The 21,516-nt window shown below is 41.7% G+C and overlaps 1 protein-coding gene across 3 annotated transcripts in view; it reads right to left on the bottom strand.

Annotated features, from left to right (window-relative positions):
• Positions 1-21,516, bottom strand: part of HS6ST3 (heparan sulfate 6-O-sulfotransferase 3) — a 631,934-nt gene that overhangs the window by 2,741 nt on the left and 607,677 nt on the right. The window contains exon 2 of one of the 3 annotated variants that reach the window (XM_038569882.1): positions 867-4,606. In XM_038569882.1, coding sequence (XP_038425810.1) covers positions 3,898-4,606 — 709 coding nt within the window. In that variant the 3' untranslated portion in view covers positions 867-3,897. The remainder of the gene's footprint in view (positions 1-866; positions 4,607-21,516) is intronic. The other 2 variants (XM_038569883.1, XM_038569884.1) reach the window with 2 other exon arrangements.

The following is a 21,516-nucleotide window of genomic DNA, read 5'->3' as shown; positions in this document are numbered from 1 at the left end:
AGGAGCCTCAGCAGTCACTTTGGACTATGAGGATGGAAGGTACATGTTAGTAAGAAAGAGCAACAGGAAGGGGGCCTGGGCTCCTTTAATGTCACTCACCAGAGCTATCCAACCAGTTTGCCTTTTAAATGAGAGGACAATGGCTTTGATCTCATTGAGGTCAATTATTTTGAATTTCTCTCTTAAAGTAGCCAAATAAGAATCTTATCCTGTGGATTTAATATTTGTTTTCTGTTGATCTATGCTCATCTCCTTGCCAGATCTACCTTAAGTAGACTTTCTTCCCCATATAAATACTATCTCTACTCAGACTTTTGAACAAGTCCTCATATCAAGTCAACAAACCCTTGCTTGATTCAACTGTGACAAAGTAACCTCCTTGAGATGATAAGAAACACATAGCAGGGCAGCCTGGGTGGCTCAGCGGTTTAAGCCCCTGCCTTCTGCCCAGGGCATGATCTTGGAGTCCCAGGATTGAGTCCCACGTCAGACTCCCTGAATGGAGCCTGCTCCTCCCTCTGCCTGTGTCTCTGCCTCTGTGTGTGTGTGTGTGTCTCTCATGAATAAATAAATAAAATCTTTTTAAAAAAAAGAAACACATAGCATACATGATATCCTTAGCTGTTGCTCAACACTGATTGCTAACGTTATTAGTTATTAGAAGGAGTATCCAAAGAATTCTCAGGGCAGATTTTCTCTGGTTACCAAGAGTAGACTGCCAAAAAAAAAAAAAAAAATCAAAAGGAGACAGAGGAGATAGTAGGCCCTTTAGTATGATAACTTAAGCACACACACAAACATGCACACAAGGCCACCCCATTCCAATCTGGGGCTGCCCTTGTCAAGAGAAGGGAAGGAATGTCTACCTGGGAGTTGGAGTCAGTAGGATGTGGAAGTCCCTCTTGGGCTTTTAACACCAATGTATCAGGAATTGATTTGGTTTTGGATCTTAAAGCTGACTCCCCATGGATCCCAAGGCCCAGAAGTCTTCTGTTGACATCCCTTCTCTGAGAGTCACTCAGCATGTAGGTGTGCAGTCAATTTTTGAAGAACAAACTGTGTCCCTACCTCTTCATTTCTATCAACATAGGACCCCAGGGATATGACAAGCGAGCAGCTTTAGAATGAAATGATATGAGGGTGGAAGCCCATGTCGGTCTTTTTAATTTGCTCAGCACTGGCCTCGGGCCAACACAAAGAGATGGTTTCTCCTCTGAACATCCTGATATCTGGTCTCAAGTGGAGCACCATACATCACGCCTTCAGCGGCAGGCTGTGGAGAGCCTTTTGATATAAATCCCGAGATGCCTAAGGAACAGTGTGAAGTTAGCAGAAGCTGCCTCCAAGTCTCAGCTATGCATGAATTCCCTGCCAAAAATTTAAAGTGAGTTTAAAAGAAACAATCTGAATGCTTTCTAACTTGTTTTGATTTTCTACATGACAAAACACTGGATTGTTATTGTGTGTGCATGTGTGTGCGCGTGTGTGTATGTGTGTGTCACAGTGGCAGACTGAAGGATAATTTGCAGCTCTGCCATTCTAGGCAGAACATTAGATCTTAACATCGAAATGCAAAGAGAGAGAGAGAGAGAGAGAGAGAGAGAGAGAGCTGCTCATTAATTGTAGCCTTAATCGTCTTCCCTCTCTATCTCAGGAACAAATTGTCAGTAAGGGAAAAGCTAATATTTTGTGAGTCTAATTTCTACCAGCTAGCAAGCAATATTTACTTGGTCCCTTTAGTATGTATGTCTCGAAAAGTGTAAGAGCCTAAAAAGTAATCGATCTCTCAGCTTGTTGGTGGGTCAGGGATGTGGAGAGGGCTGGACTCACCCAAGGCAGCATGGCTCTGGGTCACTGCCGGCTTGGTGCTGTCGCAGCTGTACCACACACGTGGGTTAGAGACCAATCCTTCAGGGTTATAATAGCTGGCTTCTTGCATGATTGGCAGGAAGCTTTTATCCCACATGGAAAACATGATGGAGTAGAAAGAGCTTGCACTCTGCAGTCTGCCAGGCCTGGCATACAATCCAGGAGGAAGCTACTTATTGTCTGTGGGTTTCACTTTTCTTATCTACGTAATTGGGCCTAATAATATCTACCTTGTTGTGAACAGATTTAAAGTATGAATAGTCTCCCACAGTAACTGACACAAGGGAGGTCCCCAATAATGCCTTCCCTCACATGGCAGATGAAACCAAGGGTAGTGAGAGAAGCATCAAAGCCGCTTCTCCAAATCTCTCTGATGGAGACACTGGGCTCCCCTCTGCGCAGCCAGGCACTCTATGAATGCTTGTGGGTTGATTGACTCTCAACCCCAGAGAGAGTATTCTGGAGGCTGAGACGTGGCTTATGTAAAGCTGGCTTAAACATCAAACATGCTAGATATCAATGAAATAGGCTTTTCAATCTGATTTAGGGGTTTCAGTCATTTTGCCTTGAGCTCCTTGAAAGGATTGATCAGATCAATGTTGTGAAACTTTCTACCCACTCTGATCCAGTTACTGAATGCCAGGCAAGGGCTTTCTATTCCCTTTTCCATACTTCTCCCCTTATTATTCGATGAACTTTGTGTTATTGTAGTTGTGACTGGGAAAATTTGAAAATAAGAAGCAATTGGCAATGCAGCACATTTTCCCTTCCTGCTTTATACACTCCAGCCAAGCTGCCAGCTACAGCCACAGCCTAACAACAGGTGAAGATTCCGTGGGTAGAAGAAAGTTACCAGGCTGGAGATACTCAAGATGTTGGGAGGTAGAGTCTGTCTAAACTCCTGGGACAACCAGCCCACTGAGTTCCTCTGTGTCTCCTGGCCTAAACTGGCTATCATTTATTTAGTGACCTTGAAGATCTTTTGCACTTGGGCTAGCTAAGCTCCTAATTTTTGGGCCAAATTTGTTTTAAACATCTTTGCCTCTGTGACAACAGAATTTCAAACTTGTCAGTACCATATCAAAGATGATGCCTGCGCCAAGGAGGTAAAATGCAAACATTCCTGAAAAAAACTAAAAGTTCTGAAGCCTGTTTGGAGATTTGAGACGTCATTTAGTTATCCTCCTGCTTTTCTCCCCCCTTTCATTTATTAGTCAGTTCTTTTCGAATGAAAATAAAATCGATACAGTGTGATCTCCTTAGGCATTAGTTAATAAGCATATTTTCTCCTAAATGGTAGGGACCAACACTCATTTCTCAGGGGCCTGGCACATCTGTCCTGGTTCCACTAGCTGTTCCCTAAAAGATAGGGAGAGGAAGCGTGGCTCCGGGCTAAGACGTAGGGGCTTTGTGGGGTGCGAGTCTCCAGTGATGGCCAGGAGTAGGGTAATCTTGTTTAAAAACAACCGCAACAACAAAACACTGGCTACTTAGGATTTAAACCACATTCAAACAGGGTTTAAGACAAGAGCCAACAGCCAAGTGAGGGTTGGCATAAAACCTCATCTAAGGGCTGGAAGGGACTTCTTTCTCTCTCTCTCTCTCTCTCTGGACAGACCAGTATTTCCATTACAGAGACAGTGTGAAACAGACCAGTTTTAGCAGAACATCCAAGTCATAGTCTGGCTTTTTATGTGTGCCTCTGTGGGTTCCCATGGTGCTGCAAAGGATATTTTCAACAACTGTTTCCTTTCTGGTGCTTCTCTCCTTGCCCTCCTAAGGATGTCTCTCTTGGATTCATTCCTACCCTACTTAATATCACAGATTGAACAATGTCAGGGAAAAAAAAGAAGACAGATCATCTCCGGCTGGATAAAGATGAAGACAAAGAGGAAGCAGGTGTCCAAATCAAGCCACATACAGCCAGATGTCCTCAGAATGGCCCATCGTCCTCCAAGGTAACCAGCGCCACAGAAGGTCAGTGCACCTGCTCGTCCTTCCCCTCCCGAGGAAGGAGATGGCAGGGGGTCACCATCTCACCACCTGGCTGTTGTAGTCCTCAGTGACTGCCCTCTCCGTGTTCCCATCCTCTTTGGGCCACCGGTGGCCCCTATGCTCCCGCTGCAGCCTGCGCTCCTCCCGCCTCTTTTGCCGGTCCCTCTGGTGTTCTAGCTGCTTGGTGTGGTGGTAGCGCTGCTGGAAGAGATCTTTTGCGTACTCGTAAAGCTGCACATCAAGGAAGTTGAGCTCCTCGATGTGCTGGCGGGCGCCCTCGTTGATGTCCACGTTGGAAGCCCGCGTGATGTTGAACTGCGTGAACGGGGAGATAAACTTGAGGTTGAATGTCCTCTCGAAGAGAAACTGTGTCTTCCTCTGGAATTCCGTGAGCCCGAAGAAGGCCATGTTCTTCAGGTTGTTCTTGGCACTCTGCAGCAGGATGGTGTTCCTCTCGCTCTCGTTCATGAATGTCAGGTTGTAGCAGCCCACCAGGCTGAGGTCGGCCAGCATGCGCACCTGCCGGTTGTTGGCCAGGTTGTAGGGACAGTCCATGAACTCCCGCAAGCTGACCCCAGACCAGTCGTCCCCTGGGTAGCAGGTAGGCAGCTCATCGGGGGTGGGGCTTCTCCCATCACACATGTGGAGGGAGGTTTTCCACGTGGCCCCCCTCTGGACGTGTTTCCACTCGCTCAGGTATCGTGACACCGGATCCCGTAACATGGTGATGTAATAGAAATTCCTGGAAGAAATGAGAAGGAAGAGCATCAGTCTCTGACAACTATGGCTCTGGGATTCTCTACCTCCATAGTGTTTATATCAGCACTGAGTCAACGGGCTCTTCTGCCAAATGCTCCCGCGAGAGTGGTTCCCTGGATTTGTACCTATCAGGCAAAATGTTCCATATGTGCATATTTTCATAAACATGCATGGACCAGTTTTCAACACCATTTGTTGGGTGTTTCCTCGCTGCTCCAGTGTGGGGAGAGATGCAGTGGGGGGAAATAGGTGATTCGTTCATTCAGCAGTTCACTCGCTGATAAATTGCTACTGGAAATAATAATACCTTACATTAAGAAAACACACCATGATTTTTGAAAGTTATTCCTCCACCGATATTTTATTTGTAGCAGATGTGGGACTGTGTGATAGGGAAACATGCAAGGAGGCGTAGTGATTTATCCAAGGTTCTGGGACTAAAGAGGGCAAACCTGGAAGCCAAGGCTCCCTAGTCTTTTCCATTTACACTGCTATTCTGGATTACAAGGTAGGTGGAGCTGGAGGGAGGATGTGTTGTGTGTGGAGATCAATATTTACTGGGCACCTACCATGTAGTGGGACATGAGAGATGCCTTATGATACCAACACCGATAATCTTCAACACAACTTCGTGAATGGGTTGTTACTTTTTTTTTTTCTTTTAAAGCTGAGAACCTAGAGACTGAGAAAGGTGAAAATATAGCCTAAGATCCTAGAACAAATTAATACTTGAACTGCAATGGAGCCTAGGTCTATTGATTTTAATGCCTCTATCTTTTCCTGTGCAGCATATTGATATTTTAAAAACAAAAATACAAGTAGTATTTACTGAATGCATATCGTCAGGTACTGTGGTTATTATAATCACAGGTCTTACCTAATGGCATCAGATGGAACATTGAGAAGAAATATATTTTTTTAATGGTTAGATTCAGAATGATCCAGTAAAAGATCAGAGTGCTTCTGGCTTCGAGGGGCAAGAAAAGTGTAAAGAAGCAAGAAGAGAGTTGGAGAAGTCGACAGGTAAAGACACAACACAAAGCATTAGAGGAGAGTAACTATTGATTTAAAACAAGGAAAATCCTTCCCATAATTTGAACAGCCTGCCAATGGAGTGGGCTGCCCACCCTGCCACTGGCACCAGGAGTGACACTCCGAGTTCCCCTGAGCAGACAGATGATCCTGAAGAGCTCTGAAAGGAACACTGGGCTTCCCTTTGCCAAGCTAAACTGGATTCTTAAAAAAAAAAAATTAATACCCAGTAAAAGCGATGACAAACATAAAGGCTTTAAGGATGTAGTGCTTTTTATGCTGCTTTTTAAAAAAGAATCAATGAACTATAATATTTAAAACTACACATTTACTATATTTGGTTATTTTGAATGTCTAGCCAGACAGTTTTGAAATGTGCTAAGGGAACTACAATATCTTAAGAAACGCTAGCTTCTCCTTAAATTAGAAAGAACGTGCTGAAACTGCCACAGACAGGCCAGCTTGAGCCTTTGCTTTGCCAATCATCATTTTACATTACTCTGTTGTCTTTTGCGGTGACAGAATGACAATTCCATCAGTGGAAGGAAATTTCCCGAAAGGTCAGTAAGGAAAGCAGAAAAGTACTGACACAGCTTCTGGGCTCCACAAGGAAATGTCAACGGGCAAGTTTTGTTTAGAGTGGGCATTACTATAGTCGAATATTATATGACAGGTCATTATTAATCCTGCTTTGGTCCTATGTCAGGACTTGTTCATGTTTCAATTTTACAAGCAGAGACTGATTTTTATTTCACAAAGCAATTGCATAATAAATATAGAAACACAATAACAATGATAGTGATGTGACTCAGGTGGGTTAAGGATGCCAAACAAATCAAGACAGAGGAATTTTAATCAAAGAGATCTTTGCACTGAGTCAAAGAAGACCACAGATGGAAAATTTATAATTTTCCTGTTAATTGGGCAAAAACAGATAACACAAAAAAAGGATTTAAGGAAAAAAGATGATGACAGTCAATTTGATAAGTCTCAACCTCATTCGTGTATCTCAGATTTAGAAACAATCCAGATTTTTAAAATAATCATAAGAGCTGGAGGATTTTAGGGGCAAAAATCATAATGGGTTGGGACATATAAAGGCTTAACCAGAACCTGCTTCTGGAATCTTGGTGGCTTTTGTCTCACTCGGGAAAAACTGGCCATAGAATTCCCAGGGCCTTCATTCCTTTGAAAACTGACATGGTCTCAAAGCTGACCAAAGCTGACTTGGTTTAGGACGGCATTGGTTTCAAATTTAAGCTCATTCAATTTAACATTGTACTTGACAATGACTAGCCAAGTGGTAGGATGATGTTTCCATAAGTAAAATAAGTCCCAAATGTCTGCAAGTTCAACCAGCCAAATAGATAAGAGATCAATTTGTAAGTAAAACTCTGACATCAAAGACACAGAGATGTACTGGTGGGACATTTATATTGGTAAAGTACAACCTTGTCCCATTTCATGGTTTGGAATGGAGTGGCTCATAGCATTTGGGCATCACTTTAGTCAGATATAGTCTTGTGTATGCTTGGTTTAATTGCTTAAATTCTGACAAGGAGTAAAATAGATAGTTAGAAAAATAGTAAAAATAAACCAACACTGTTGAAGAGTACTCGACTATTGGAGAAGGAAAAAAAAAACACTTAAAATTGATCAATTGTATAATTTTTTCTCATTTCTATTTTTTTCTCTATTTTCATATGCTTCTCTACTTTCAGACAAAGAACTACAAAGATCACTATTGAAATGATGTCGACGTCCAGGCCACACACCCAGTGGTTGCTATGTACAGGCTTGCTCCAGTTTCATAAATCTGCTCACTCCAAAACAACGTGAACTCATTTACTTCTATTCTCCAAAGTCCTGATTCAGTTTCTAGGGAGAAGTCTTAGAGGGTTGTGTACTACTTAAATTTGCAGGTTTCTTTTTCACTGTTCAACAACACAATGGAAGGTAAAACAAAGCACAGAGAAGGACAAGCACCCCCCTGCCCCCCACCCCCAGCAAAGGAATTTGTTAATTCTACCATCGTTAATTGAGCCTGGCATTTGCCAAGCACCCAGAGCAAGACATCAGGGATTCAGAGATTACTAACACATTGCCCTCAAGGGGATCGCCGGCACCCAGGGATTTTGGTGCAGTGAAAGAAATGCTAACTACCCCATTAAGGGAATGTTCTACCAATCTCCTGGGACCAGAGCAATCTCCAAGACAGATAACTTTATTTGTTGGTGACAGCGTCCTGTCAGCAGGTCAGCTGCTTGCCACCTACTTCACTGAGAGTTTTGGGTGAATTCATTTAAGAGTGTCTGCAAAGCAATTGCAGCTCTTTAGAATTGTCATTCTTGTGGCCCCAGCGTAATGATGGCAGATGCCTGTGTACTCGGGAAGATCAGGAAGCAGAGCACTTTGGTTAGTTCAATGACGGCCTTAACTGATAATGATCAGATGGGCCGTCGTGGAGGACTGAAGTTCAGAGACACAGAACACACACTCTTTCACGGCTGCTTTAGAACCACTTTAGCATCTTGCTCTGCTGTGAGGCAATGGTATTATGCAATTCTAAATGCAGCCCGGAGGCTTGAGTGGCCTTCCCTCCGTCTCTGCTTTGTCCTTTGCTCACTTGCATCCTGCTTCCTGGTCTTTTCTAGTCCAGCTCAAGCCTCCATATCCTTCTTGCCTGACTTTTTCAGTCCCTGGCATCACTTACTGCACTTTTAACTCGCATGTGAATGTCTTGGTCACCTCTACTCTCTGATCTCCTCTTTGATAACCGGACTCGGGCCTCATGTCCCAGAACACTTCACACAACGTCCTGCTCACGGTGGATGTTCAACATCCGATGCTGCATAAAAGAAACTATCATTGTCTAAGATAAATGTATTTGAATGACTAAGGTTCATATATTGCCTTTGGTAAATACACCTTTCTTTCCTTTCCTAAAACTAATCTGATATTATTTTTGACTCTAAAATAGGTGACAAGAGTAAAAAGAGACATAATCTATGAGTGTATCCATCATTTGATGTGATGGCCCACATGCAGAGATAGTCAACAGAGACTTTGGGTAAAAAGTAGAGTGATTCAAACAACAGGTAATTAGTAGCAATGAGGTGGCTTTTTAAAAATGTGAAGCTTACTAGTTTTCTTCCCTATTGCTTCAAGAACCTGTATTTCACCAAGCAGTTTATTGTATAATTGCTCATTTCTTTAATTAGCAAGCCATTTAATTAACACACGCTTATCGAGGGTTTGTTATGTTTAAGGATCTGCTCTAGCAAACGTGGAGAACATAAAAAAAAAAAAAAAGAATAAAACGCCCTCAAGTGTTGTGAGTGTAAGGATGGTAGATTAGAAAAAGGCACTCGGTAGCAAGCTATGAGGTAAGGAGTGGGCAAGTGATATTTAAGAAAGTAGTTAAGAATGTATAGGGAGCAGTGGTCAAATTCGATCAGGAAGTTCATGTTGTACATTTCACAAAATGTTTGTTCTATAAATGAATGAATGGTAGGAGGGCATAAGCTGGAAGAGGATGCTGAGACCAAGTGGCCATGGGCTCTGAATTCAACTGTCTATTGCTAAAATGGGAAAAGCATTGATTTAGGAAGATTCATTTAGCAACAGTGTTCAGGATAGACAGAAGAAAGCAGAGCCAGGACAGGTATTTGGTAGCTGTGGTGAAGGGCCAGCAGGAGAGAGCCCGGAACCGTTGGTGCTAATGAGGAAGAATCAGGGACAGGTTCATACCATACACCCATCTGACATCATTCTCTCCCCACTCAGCATTGCCAGCTTCCTCCAAACTACCTTTTCCTCCTCTGTATTTTCTTCTTCCCTTCTACCTAATTCCTCCTTCTCAATTCCTCAATGAAAGAAGACAGAGCTAGTATGTTCATCAAAATGGCAGAATGAGGAATATACCTGTGGAATGACCCTGCCTGTGGTGATTAAAACAAATATTCACTTTTATGAAGCTATCGCTTGCCTAGCCAATGAAAACACATCTGGAAGAGCCTACAAAATGCTATGTTCCCAGGGGAGATTTAATAAATGTATTCCTTCCACCACTAGCCTAGCCCTAGTAAAATTAAGCAACAGAATTAGAATCTCCAAGGTTCAAAGTTCTCTGCATTGAGAAAAACCAGCTCAAGTAGAAATGCCTCCAGCCAACCTTCTGTGATGTCCTCTGAGGAAGGGATTTCTACTCCCCTGAAGTTTGTGCCACTCGTGTTTTATCTTCATTCCAGTGACCTGTGACTGCCCTATCCCTTGAACAGGCCTCATGCCTTACTCATTATCCCCCAGAGCATCTGATGCATGACCTTATACAACATGGTTGTTCAGTGTTTGTGGAATGAATAAATATTTTATCAGCTATTGTTTCATGGATTCTGATAGTCATATCCCTGGGAAACTGAACTTGCTGCCTTATCCAACAAAGGTTGCCCAGGCTAATGGTTCCTCTTAGCCCAGACCTTGTGAAATATATGGGAAATAATCCATTTCTCCACCTTCCTCTTGCCCTACAGACTTTTCAAGGAGTTTTCCCTAGATAATCAAGTTTTGCCAAAGCACAAAGAACATTGTGAGCAGTTGTAAGGTAGACCTGGGGGGTGGGGGTCATCTGAAGGAGACCCTTGGTCCTCCCATTGGAGTAGTACATACGTTTAACAGTATACATTTTAAACATAAGCTGATGTGTGTAATTTCTTTTTTTTTTTTTTTAGGAGATGTGTGTAATTTCAAATAGTGAAACTTAGCTCCCCCTCTACCCCATTGTACTGTGCTAGAGTCATTTTCCGAATGCTCAGAATGGAATTAATTTCTCGACTCTCTTTAGAGCTGCACACTCATTATGGGCTACCCATTCTTCATTATCTCAGTAGAGTATTATCTGTGCTATACTGTATCTGATAGGGGGAACTGTGGCGGTTAGAGCTTGGCAATCAGGCTGCCCTTTGACACTGTGATGAAAAGGCCTTTTATTCAAGCCTTGAAAACAAATTAAGGAATTTAAGAATGATGTTCTAAGCAAATGGGAAATTGGGAACTATGATTGTTAAGTATGGTAATAAAGAACTTTCAGAGGCTGACAATGGTGTGTGTCAGAGCAATTGGTTCCAAGGATGTCCAGTATTGTGATGAGAAAATGGAGACATGCACATGCGGTTATCTTACTTCACACAGAAGCCACGCATCCCCCACCATGTGGCCGCCACTCCTCCCTCACGGCGACTTACAAAGCAGCCAGATCCTTCTGGCTAAGGCATCATTTTACATGCTACCCAGAGATCTTGACCCTTTACAACTGGTAAGGTAGAGAGAGAGAGGAATGCTTCAGCCCATAGTGCTTCCCTTAGAGGAGAGATGCTTCTCATTCCTTTTTTTGCCAGTATACCTGCTACCTTTAAGGGAGAATATTTTAGATGTAGCTGGCCTGACTTTTTTTTTTTTTTTTTTAAATCAGTGATTCCCCACCTTCCTCGAGTTAGAAATGTAGTACATTGTCACTGTGGAAAATATGAGCAATGCAGAACAGCAAAAAAAAAAAAAAAAGAAAAAAATTAAAATGATCTATAATGACTTCACTCCACTCAGATATAGCAGTTACTCCCAGTTAAATTCATATTTCTTTCTTTACCGATTTGAGCTCATAAATGAACATTATATTTCTAACCTGTATCTTTAAGTCAAAACTACAGAGTTGAACACTTTTTCTGTTTTATTTAATATTCTTCTATAAGAGTGTAATATTCCAATTATAGATGTACCATAATTTATGTGACTAATCTCCCAGTTTGGGACAATTAGGCTGATTCTGTTTGAAGGAAGATACATATAAACAATAATCTGGTGAATATCCTAAGCCATAAATATCATAAATATTTATGCTGGGAATAAATTGCTAGGAGTAGGAGTTTGAGTCGAGAATTGCCCCCATTTCACTGTCATAACGCCAAAATATAGCTGATCATAGTCAGCAGAGGAGAGGACAGGGCCGTTCTTGGGGCCTGACATCATGTGCCTACTTGGAAGCCAAGGCAGGGCTATGAAACAGGCTTCTGGCTCTGCTCCCTCCTGGCTGGACCGGGAAGGTGCCCTGCCAGGGACCTGAACCTAAGATGGATGTTCAAGGACCAGCCAGGGTGGGGTTTGTGCATGGTGGTGTGGAAACATTCTTCCAAAAAGATGTGTTTATCTTGCACTTCATGAGCAGCTGGAATATGAAATGAGAGACAAAACATTTGTGGAATCAAATCCCACTCATCAGTACCGCAGCTATATTAAAGCCGACATCTGGATCAGAAAGACGGAGGTTCCTCACCCGACTATATTGGGGCCAGTCCTCAAAGAAACAGCCCCCTAAAGCTGCAATTTTTAGCTGTCAACTAACTTTAATTATGGGAAGCCACACACGGCACTAAAGCAACCAAACAAAAGCATGAAATAAGCGGCTTCTGGACCACACTGGGCATTTCTCAGGGATGATCCTCCACCCTCCAGCCTCCCCAGAGGAAGGGGTAGTATTTATCAATAAGATAGAATTTTAAATCCTGTCACGTCGCCGCTTTATACTGACACGAATCCTAGGAGCCTCAGACTCACTAAAATGCCATGATTTTCAGGTGGTTGACATATTTGCTTTCACTTTCCCCCAAGTGGTTGCTGCAAGAATAAATTTCAGGGAATGCATGTTCCAGGGGCTTGTTTTTGCTATCTTGCTGAGTACAGTTCCTTCTAGTACAGTTCCAAATGTGCCAGGGAGGGTCCTGCTCTCATGCATTATTCAGGGACTTCCGTGATTATTTGGTTCAGAGGCGCCCTGCTTTGCGCTGCCTTGCTGGGATTTCGGTGCGAGGACGTCTCAAGGCGCTCTGCTCTGCAGAGCTGTGGTTTATGCATGTGGGCATCCACCTGAAGCCTGGAGCCGCCCCACAGTGAGATAAGGCCCAATTCCGTCTCACTTGCAGCTCTAATCCCAGCCGGGCAAAGCAGAACACCAGATAGTACACTCAGATTGTGTTATCAGGCCATGCGCGTTCAGCTGGGCTCTCTTCTTAGCTAATTTCCCAGACGCCGCTTTTAGCAAATGTGAGAATTACACAGGGTAGAAGCAACGAGGTGTTTCCATTGCAATTGTTTTGCTCTAGCCAATTTGGAAAGGAAAAGAAGTAAATCAGGATATTTAAGAGCAAGGCACGTGTTTCAATATTTAGGTTTCTATCTGACAGCTTTGATACAGATTTCCTAAAAATATCCCGGGAGCTGAAAAAAAGTCGTCTCTGTCCAGATTTTGCTGTGCTCTTCCATAAAAGATTCTTCTGAGTTAGGATTTTCCTAGACTCTGCTATCAGGACTTGGCAATCATTTTAGGATATTTCACAAAATATCTGAGAGATCCTCGCTTGATTCCATCCCTTGCCGGTTCTCAAATAAAGAGTGATTTGGAGGTCACCCAATTAGGCAATGATGGAGAAGCAAGCTAAAGTAAAGTATGCAAAGTTTCACGTGGAACAAAAATTGGTATTAATGACAATATAAGTGGCTAACAATTTTTGAGTGCCATCTGTGTCTGGGTATGGTTAAAAGTTACATATGTCTTCATACTTTCATTAACCAGTTTCGTCAACAAAATAACCCGTTGAGTTACACAGCCTTTTAGATGATGTCAGTGATTTCACAAAGATCTCACAAAGAGTTCTGATGGTCTTCTAACCTCTTCTAGGAGTCAGGCTGTCTTAGAGATGCAGTTTGTGATGTAATGCTGTTGTGGTCCAGGCTTTGTTGAACTCAAAGCTCTAGATCCAAAGTGAGCTCTAGATCCAAAGCGAGCATCTTAGGGTGAGGGGTTTGTGGTTACCTGTGGAGAGTGAGCAGCAGGAAATGACACAGGGTGACACAGCATCCTGTTGGGTGGGGTGGGGTCAGGAGGCTTATCTCAACCTCTGGAGTATTTGGGTCCAGAGGGTTCTCTAGATAGTCACAGCGTAGCTGTTCAGAAACAATGCTCCTGACTCCAGCACACACACAAAACTGCATAACAAATTTGCACTTGAGCTTGAGAGACAAGTGGGAAAGTCTGCAGTGCAGCTGCATTCCTTTTTCACACTCCCGAGGAATCCAGAAGCCAAAAACTGTAGTAATCTCAGGACAATGATGGATGCTTGGAAATTGCAGTACAAGAGAATTCAGATAAGCCAAAGCCCGTGCAATGCCATAATTCTCTTCCTGGCTTTAAAATAAGTCTTTTTTGAACACAATAGTACGAAATCTCAGAAATGTGTTCAAAGGAGGTTGCTGAATCCTGAAGTTGACCTTTACTTAGGAAGATTCAAGAAAATACAAGTCAAATTCTACCCATCTGGACCCAGCAAGAGCGCATAATTTCAAGCATGTTGGAAACTTCACTTAAGGTGCACTGGAAAGACAATAGGTTGGTTGTCTCAGAAAGATCTGGATTTCAATTTTGAATCCACCTCCCTCTTCGTGTGACCTGGTTGGCTTATGTGACCTCTGGGAGCCCTGGTTTCCTCATCTAAGAGCCAGGGTATAAATGCTTACTTCATAGAGTTGCCAGAATAAATATTAAGTGTGACGGGGCCAGCAGTAGCTGATGCACAGCAGCTCCTCCACTTACATGCACAGCAGCTTCTCCACTTACATGCACACCCTCCCCTTTCAACACCTTTCCTTCCTCGATGATGATCACAGCCTCAGAAACTACCCAAGTACAGTGAAGTTTTAAATGTTAGAAAGTTGTGTTAATCACAAGAAAAAGAAAACAACCCCCCCCCCCAAAAAAAAACCGAAAACCGTGAATGCTTTTCTATTTGTAAACATGCTTACGGGTTTCAAAATACTTTCCTCTTCCTTTATTTCACTTGATCCTCAGTAAAGACTATACCATAGCAGCATTTTACAGATGAGACTGATACCCGGGGATATGGAAGGATGATCCTGAGGTAAAACAACTCAAAGGCATTGCAGTAAGACTTCTCTTTGTCTTCCTCTCCAGCCACTCTACCCATTTGTTTATTTAAAAATATTTTTCGGGGGCAGCCCAGGGGCTCAGCAGTTTAGCATTGCCTTGAGCCCAGGCCGTGATCCTGGAGACTCGGGATGGAAACCCGGGATCAAGTCCCGTGTCAGGCTCCCTGTGCGAAGCCTGCTTCTCCCTCGGCCTGTGTCTCTGCCTCTCTCTCTCTTTCTCTCTCACTCATGAATAAATAAATAAAATATTTAAATAAAAAAATAAAAATATTTTTTGGTTCTGTCATGCCAAACACTGTGCTAAGTTCTTAGAATGTAATGGTCCATAACATGCAGCCTGACCTCAAACAGTTGACTGTGTAGTCATCTTTGAGATCCTACACTGTTGTGTTTTGCTCCAACATAGTCAAGTTAGAATGAAAGCATGGAATTTGCACATTATTCTACAGTTTGGAGGTTTCGTTGATTTGTATATTAGCTCATATTCTCTTTGAAATCCGTGGAGAAGGGAGACGGAGAAGAAACAGCCAGAAATGCCAGGATATGGATATACCTTTGGTTAATATTTAAAGTTGTAGAAAAAAATCTGAAATAATTAACTGGTATTTCTAAGTAAGCAGTATTGTGGACCTCAATCTGGAGGCACATAATGCCAGTCTCTCTTTCTGTGATGCCAGCAGATCATTAGAGGTGATCATTTGAGGATTGCAAAAATGGTGATATTCTAATTCTATCATTTCTGCTTCATTTGTTAGCTGCAATGTTTCTATAAGGAGAAACTTCCCCTTACCCACTGTTTGATCCCCCAAGGTATAGTGGATATATGCAGGAAAGGTAGATGAATGTTTGACTCATGTTATTTACTGGTTTTCACAAGACTGCTTTCCTAGAATCCTCCAGAGGAGTTTTTGTGTGTGTGTGTGTGTGTGTGTGTGTGTGTGTGTGTCATTTGTTTTTTGTTTGTTTTCATATTATTATTACCTTGTGAATCTAAACAGAGTGAGTTTCAAGACATTGCAGGCATTATACCTATTTGATGTTCAAATTATGTACTTTTTGGCCAGCAGGAATTTATTCAAGATAGAACCTGAGTTCCTTTATACAACCCTTGTAAGCCCCTTATGCATATTTTTAAAGGATCTTGAACATCGCAAAAGTTCCATATTAACAAAGACCAAGAAAGATGGGGAGTGAGAGCCGGAAATATGCCCCCGTTCCTACAGAACAAAGTGATTGCTGCTCAGTCTCTCCTCCTGGCCATCGCCACCTCTCTCGGTCCCCACCAGGCAGTGTAACTGCTGCTTGTGCTAATTATACCTGAACATTGAGAGGGAAACAGACCAGAAACCATCTTTAAATTTCCTATGTCCTATCTAGTCCCAAACATCAGGATTTCTGCTTTAATTTCTTCATCTTAAATTAAATATCATGTGTACATATTTTCCTCTGTGCTAGGAACAATAACCAGGACTAGTGATTCACTTGTGACTGGATGCCATTGTCCCTCCACAAACTGATCTAGGAGAAACCAAATTATGCTGGAAGTTAACTCAGAGCTCCGATCAGGTTCTCTCCAATATCCACTGATTCCCTATAACAGCCTGAGCACCTTCCAGAAGCCCAGCCTATCATGTGGACACTCCATGGGATCTTCCAGCTGTAGTGGACTCTAAAGCCCCGCTGTCATACTGCCTAATTAGTAAAGCAATGACAGAAATTTAGAAAAGTATATGCATGATAACTTAAATCTCCCAGGAAAAAAATCAATTCGTTCTGTCTAAACTTTGCCTTGGGTGTTCCCTTCATCAATTCAAGTGTGCAGCACGATAACCTAAAGTTGCAAATATTTTTCTTCAGGCAATTGAAGCATCAGAGAGGTAATAGCTTTCAACATGCATTTCTTAGAGATTTAAAAACACTCAAATGAGGACACTTATTTTCCCACTTTACTCTGCTATATGTAAATCAGAAAAAATAGTCCTTATGATGTTCCAAATAAATGTAGCTTGGGGTTGCTAGAGTTAGCTTTACCTTCAGGCAATAAATACCTGGATTTAAAAAAGGGGATGCATCCCCTAAGAAGCAGAATAATATAACTGTAATGCCTTTGCTTTGTGAACTTCCCTAAACATACCACCTCTGCATATATTATTTCTCTTGGTGATAAGAATCTGAGTTTAATAATCAGTAAAGAAGTAGTCTGTCTTTTAAAAATTGACACCGCTCCCGTCTGAGTCTTGCATTGAAATGATGTGAAATATGCTGATGTTAATCTCAAATGAGAAACAATTCAAAGCCATAACGCAAGCAAACAAATGTATCCAAAAAGAGAGAAAAAGAAAGAAAAAAAAAAAAAAAATCAACAGAAAACCAGCTGAAAGCAGTTCATCAGCTTTAAGTTTAGTTTTTATTACAGCCACAAGAGGGCTCTCAAATCTTTCCAAACACTAGGTAAGTGCTGAGAACTGTTTTTCTAGTAATTAATTTCCACAAATCAATACTACCTATTAATGTACATTACAGAGACAAGCTACAGACTTCTGACACTTCATGCTCAAGTTAAAGAGAGAATATCCTATAAAAATTCTAGGGGCCTGCAGTGATTGTAAGTCAAAACCAAAATGAGTTGCACCTGTGATTTCCTGTGTCCGCTCTAGCATAAAAAATCCCAACACTGCACATTTCATCAAAGGTTAAAACTGAATTTGAAGCACTGTGTACATAATGGAATACATTGACCTCCAATGCATTTTAAAGGCTGTCTGCCTCCTTCCACCACATCATGCACCCCCAAAACAGCCAAGGAGGCTGATACACAAAAGTTAAAATGCAGTGACCCTTTCCTGGGGCCCAGTGGGAGGGTGGGGGTGGTAGTTGCTAGAGTCATTAGTTCTGGAGGGTTTTAGTTCATGCTGAGAGCTTTAGGGTGTTGATGTTTGCAGCCTACACTACAAAAGACGCTGGACAAAAGAGGGTATTTTAACTCTCCGTTAAGCCAGAAGGTAGGGGTAGGATCTATTAGTGGCACTTGGGCAGAAAAGGAGGTTTCGGCAAATGAGAACAGTCTGGAAGGTCCGCTTTCTCCAAAGCTCTAGCAAAAGAGAATGCCACCTATCACGCCTACCTCAGGCAAAATATGGGAACAGAACAGAAGTGCTCCTAAAACATTGTGTCAGACTCATTAAAATATCAAAATCATTCTTGTACAAACTCAGAAAGCCCCTCTGAGCTTTGATATGAAATGGCTTTTGATAACTGCCTTTTCTCTAACGGTAACATAGTTCCAGTGAAGGGTAAGGATTGGTAACAGCTTTATTGCCATAGGGCAGGAGTATTTCCAAGGCATTTTGGGGGATGCAGACCTTCTCGTTCTGGACACCTTATTCTAGAACCGGCAACACAAGATGGGGGGAGGGGGGCGGGGTGGACACCAGCAAGGACAGAGCAATTGTCCCTCCTGATCAGTTTCCACACATTCATTTATTCTGAAATTAAGAATTAGCATAGAGTAAATACCTGGTTGAAGAAGGGCCAGTGTTCTGCCTCTGACTCAGGCACCCAGGAGATGTGCTAGGGAAAAACAAATTCTCTCTCATGAATCCTATACTGCTTGGCATGTGCCCCCAATGCAGATTGAACTGAACCTTGATGTAAACTGTGTGAATTTTTAAGTAACATTCTTTAGAGTTAGTGGTTCTCCAAGTTTTTTTTTTCTTTTTTTTAATTGAAGTTTAACTGACACGTAATACAGCTGAATGACCCTTGAACAGTGCAGGGGGTAGGAACACCCACCCTTAGCACACTTGAAAATCCATTTATAACTTTTGACTCCCCCAAAACTTTACTAATAGTTTACTGTTGTCCAGAAGTCCCACCTTTAACAAGTGATGAACATGTGTTTTGTATGTCATATGTATTATATGCTGTGTTTTTACCATAAAGAAAGCTGGAGGGATGCCTGGGTGGCTCAGCGGTTGAGTCTGCCTTTAGCTCAGGGCCTGATCCCAGGATCTGGGATCGAGTCCTGCATTGGGCTCCTTGCAGGACTCCTGCTTCTCCCTCTGCCTATGTCTCTGCCCCTCTTTCTGTGTCTCTCATGAATAAATAAATAAAATCTTAAAAAAAAAAAAAGCTGGAGAAAGGAAAACGCTATTAAGAAAATCATAAGGAAGGGGAAATACATTTACAGTACTGTCCAGGCATTTATTTTAAAAAATCTGCCTGTAAGTGGTACAGTTCAAAATCCACATTGTTCAAGGATAAACTGTATTATAGTAGTTACAGGTATATAACATAGGCATACAACATTTATATACATTATGAAATGCTCAACATTATAAGTGGAGTTACTGTCTGTCAGCAAACAAAGTTACCACAATATTATTGACTATGTTCCATATGCTTTTCTACCCCCTTGACTTATTTATTTTATAACTAGTACCTCCTTGTACCTCTTAATCCCCTTCATCTATTTCATCCATTTCCACCAATTTTTTCCTCTCTACTTTTGAGTCTGTTCTCTTGTTTGTTTCTTTATTGTTTTTTGTATTTCATATATAAGTGCAATTATATGGTATTTCTCTTTCTGTGATTTATTTTACTTAGCATTATACTCTGTAGGTTCATCCACGTTGTCATAAATGGCAAGATCTCACCTTTTTTATGGCTGAGTAATATTTCATTATAATATATATGTATATATATCTCACAATCTCAATGATATACATACATATCTCACACATCTTCTTTAGCCATTTATCTAATGAAGGACTCTTGGGCTGCCTCCATATCTTGGCTATTGTAACTAATGCTGCAGTAATATCAAGGTGCATATGTCTTTTCAAATTTGTGTTTGATTTTCTTTGGTTAAATATCTAGTAGTGGAATTGCTAAATTGTAGGGTAGTTCTATTTTTAATTTTCTGAGGAAACTCTATACAGTTTATCACATTGGTGTACCAATTTACATGCCTATCAACAGTGCATGAGGGTTTCTTTTTTCTCCACAATCTCACCAACACTTATTATTTCTTGTCTTTTTTATTCTAGTCATTCCGACAGGTGTAAAGTGATATCTCATTGATTTGCATTTCAGTGGTTTCCCAAGTTTAATTCTCAGTTTAAGTGGCAGTAGTCCCTCTGAATTTGCCTAAGTAATTTCTTTTTTGGAATTTCAAAAGGTGCCTTCTAAGAGATCACGTTTTTTTCCGTTTTAATCCAGAATTCTACTCAAATCCTTCCTCTTTATCACTTTACATCTTATTTTTGCCATGTCCCACATGTATCCCAGGATACTTTCATTTATGCCACCTCAGAATGTTGACTTTCTCATGGGACATTGCTTGTTAAAGCATTCTGGCCATGACCTGGGATTGAAGTTTAGTCTAGGACTTAGGTGTACCCATGAGGGCCCTCAGGTTGGTCTTATCTCAGAACCCTGCCCTTCCAGAAGGCAGCTAGGACTGAGGCAGACCTTGGGAAGGAGGACATCAATCAGTAAGGAGATAGAAATGTATACTTAACCAATCCCAGGGCATTTTGTTTTTGGACAAAGCACATCTAGTCAAGTTTAATTTTTTTTAAAAAAATACATTTTGATCTGTATATTTAAAATCACTCAAGGTTATAAAGAGATGGAATTTCCCATCTCTCAGCACAAGACAAACTTTATAAACTGCATGTGTGTGCCTCTGCCCCTAAAATTCACATGTTGAAACAGTAACCCCCAATGAGATGGTATTAGAAGGCAGGGCTTTGGAGAAGTGACTAGGTTTAGATGATATCAGAAGAATGAAGCCCCTATGATAGGATTACTGTTCTCATGAAAAAAAAAAAAAAAGAGACCAGAGCTTGCCCTCTTTTTAACCATGTGGGGATTACAATAAGAAGACAGCTATCAGCAAACCAGGAAGAAGGTCCTTACTAGACACCAAATCTGTACCCTGATCTTGAACTTCCCAGCTTCTAGAACTGCAAGAAATAAATTCCTCTTGTTTAAGCCATCTAGTCTTTAGTATCTTATAATAACCCAAATTGACCAAGAGAGCAAAAGGTGTTTTTGAGAAAATAGGGGAACACTGGGGATCCCTGGGTGGCACAGCGGTTTGGTGCCTGCCTTTGGCCCAGGGCGCGATCCTGGAGACCCGGGATTGAATCCCACATCAGTCTCCTGGTGCACGGAGCCTGCTTCTCCCTCTGCCTGTGTTTCTGCCTCTCTCTCTCTCTCTGTGACTATCATAAATAAATAAAAATTAGAAAAAAAATAGGGGAACACTTTGTCCACCATCCTTCTCCTCTCATAGAATATCTGTTGCAACATATCTGACCATGCTAAAACCTGCTTTCTAAAGAAATTAAATGACTAAACGATCTTATGTCATGGGCTGGGGTTGGGGCAGAGTTTTTGCCGGACTATCTTTCTTAATTTAGAATTCACCAGCCCAACTGCTTGTCTTCATTAATCAACTCAAAACCCATCATTGATCTGCCATTGAGAGGAGTTATGAGTTGAATTATGTTGGTTGCCCCAAGAGATGTTGAATCCTAACCCCCAATACTTGTGAATGTGACCTTATTGGTAATCAGGTCTCTGTAAAGGATCAAGTTAAGATGAGGTCATTAGCATCTCCAGTATGGCTAATCCAGTATGGTTGGTGTCCGTGCAAAAAGGAGACATTTGGACTCAGAGACAATGTGAAAAGTGAAGACAATGTGAAGACACAAGGAGAAGATGATCATCTATAAGCCAAGGAATATCTAAACATACCAGAAACTATGAGAAAGGCGTGGAACAGATTCTTCCTCACACAGCTGGAAGGACTTAACCTTGCCAATGACTTATTTTAGACTTCTGGACTCCAGAACTATG

The sequence above is a fragment of the Canis lupus genome, chromosome 22, assembly GCF_011100685.1.
Source record: "Canis lupus familiaris isolate Mischka breed German Shepherd chromosome 22, alternate assembly UU_Cfam_GSD_1.0, whole genome shotgun sequence".
NCBI lineage: Eukaryota > Metazoa > Chordata > Mammalia > Carnivora > Canidae > Canis > Canis lupus.
This window is presented reverse-complemented; position numbering and strand designations above follow the sequence as displayed.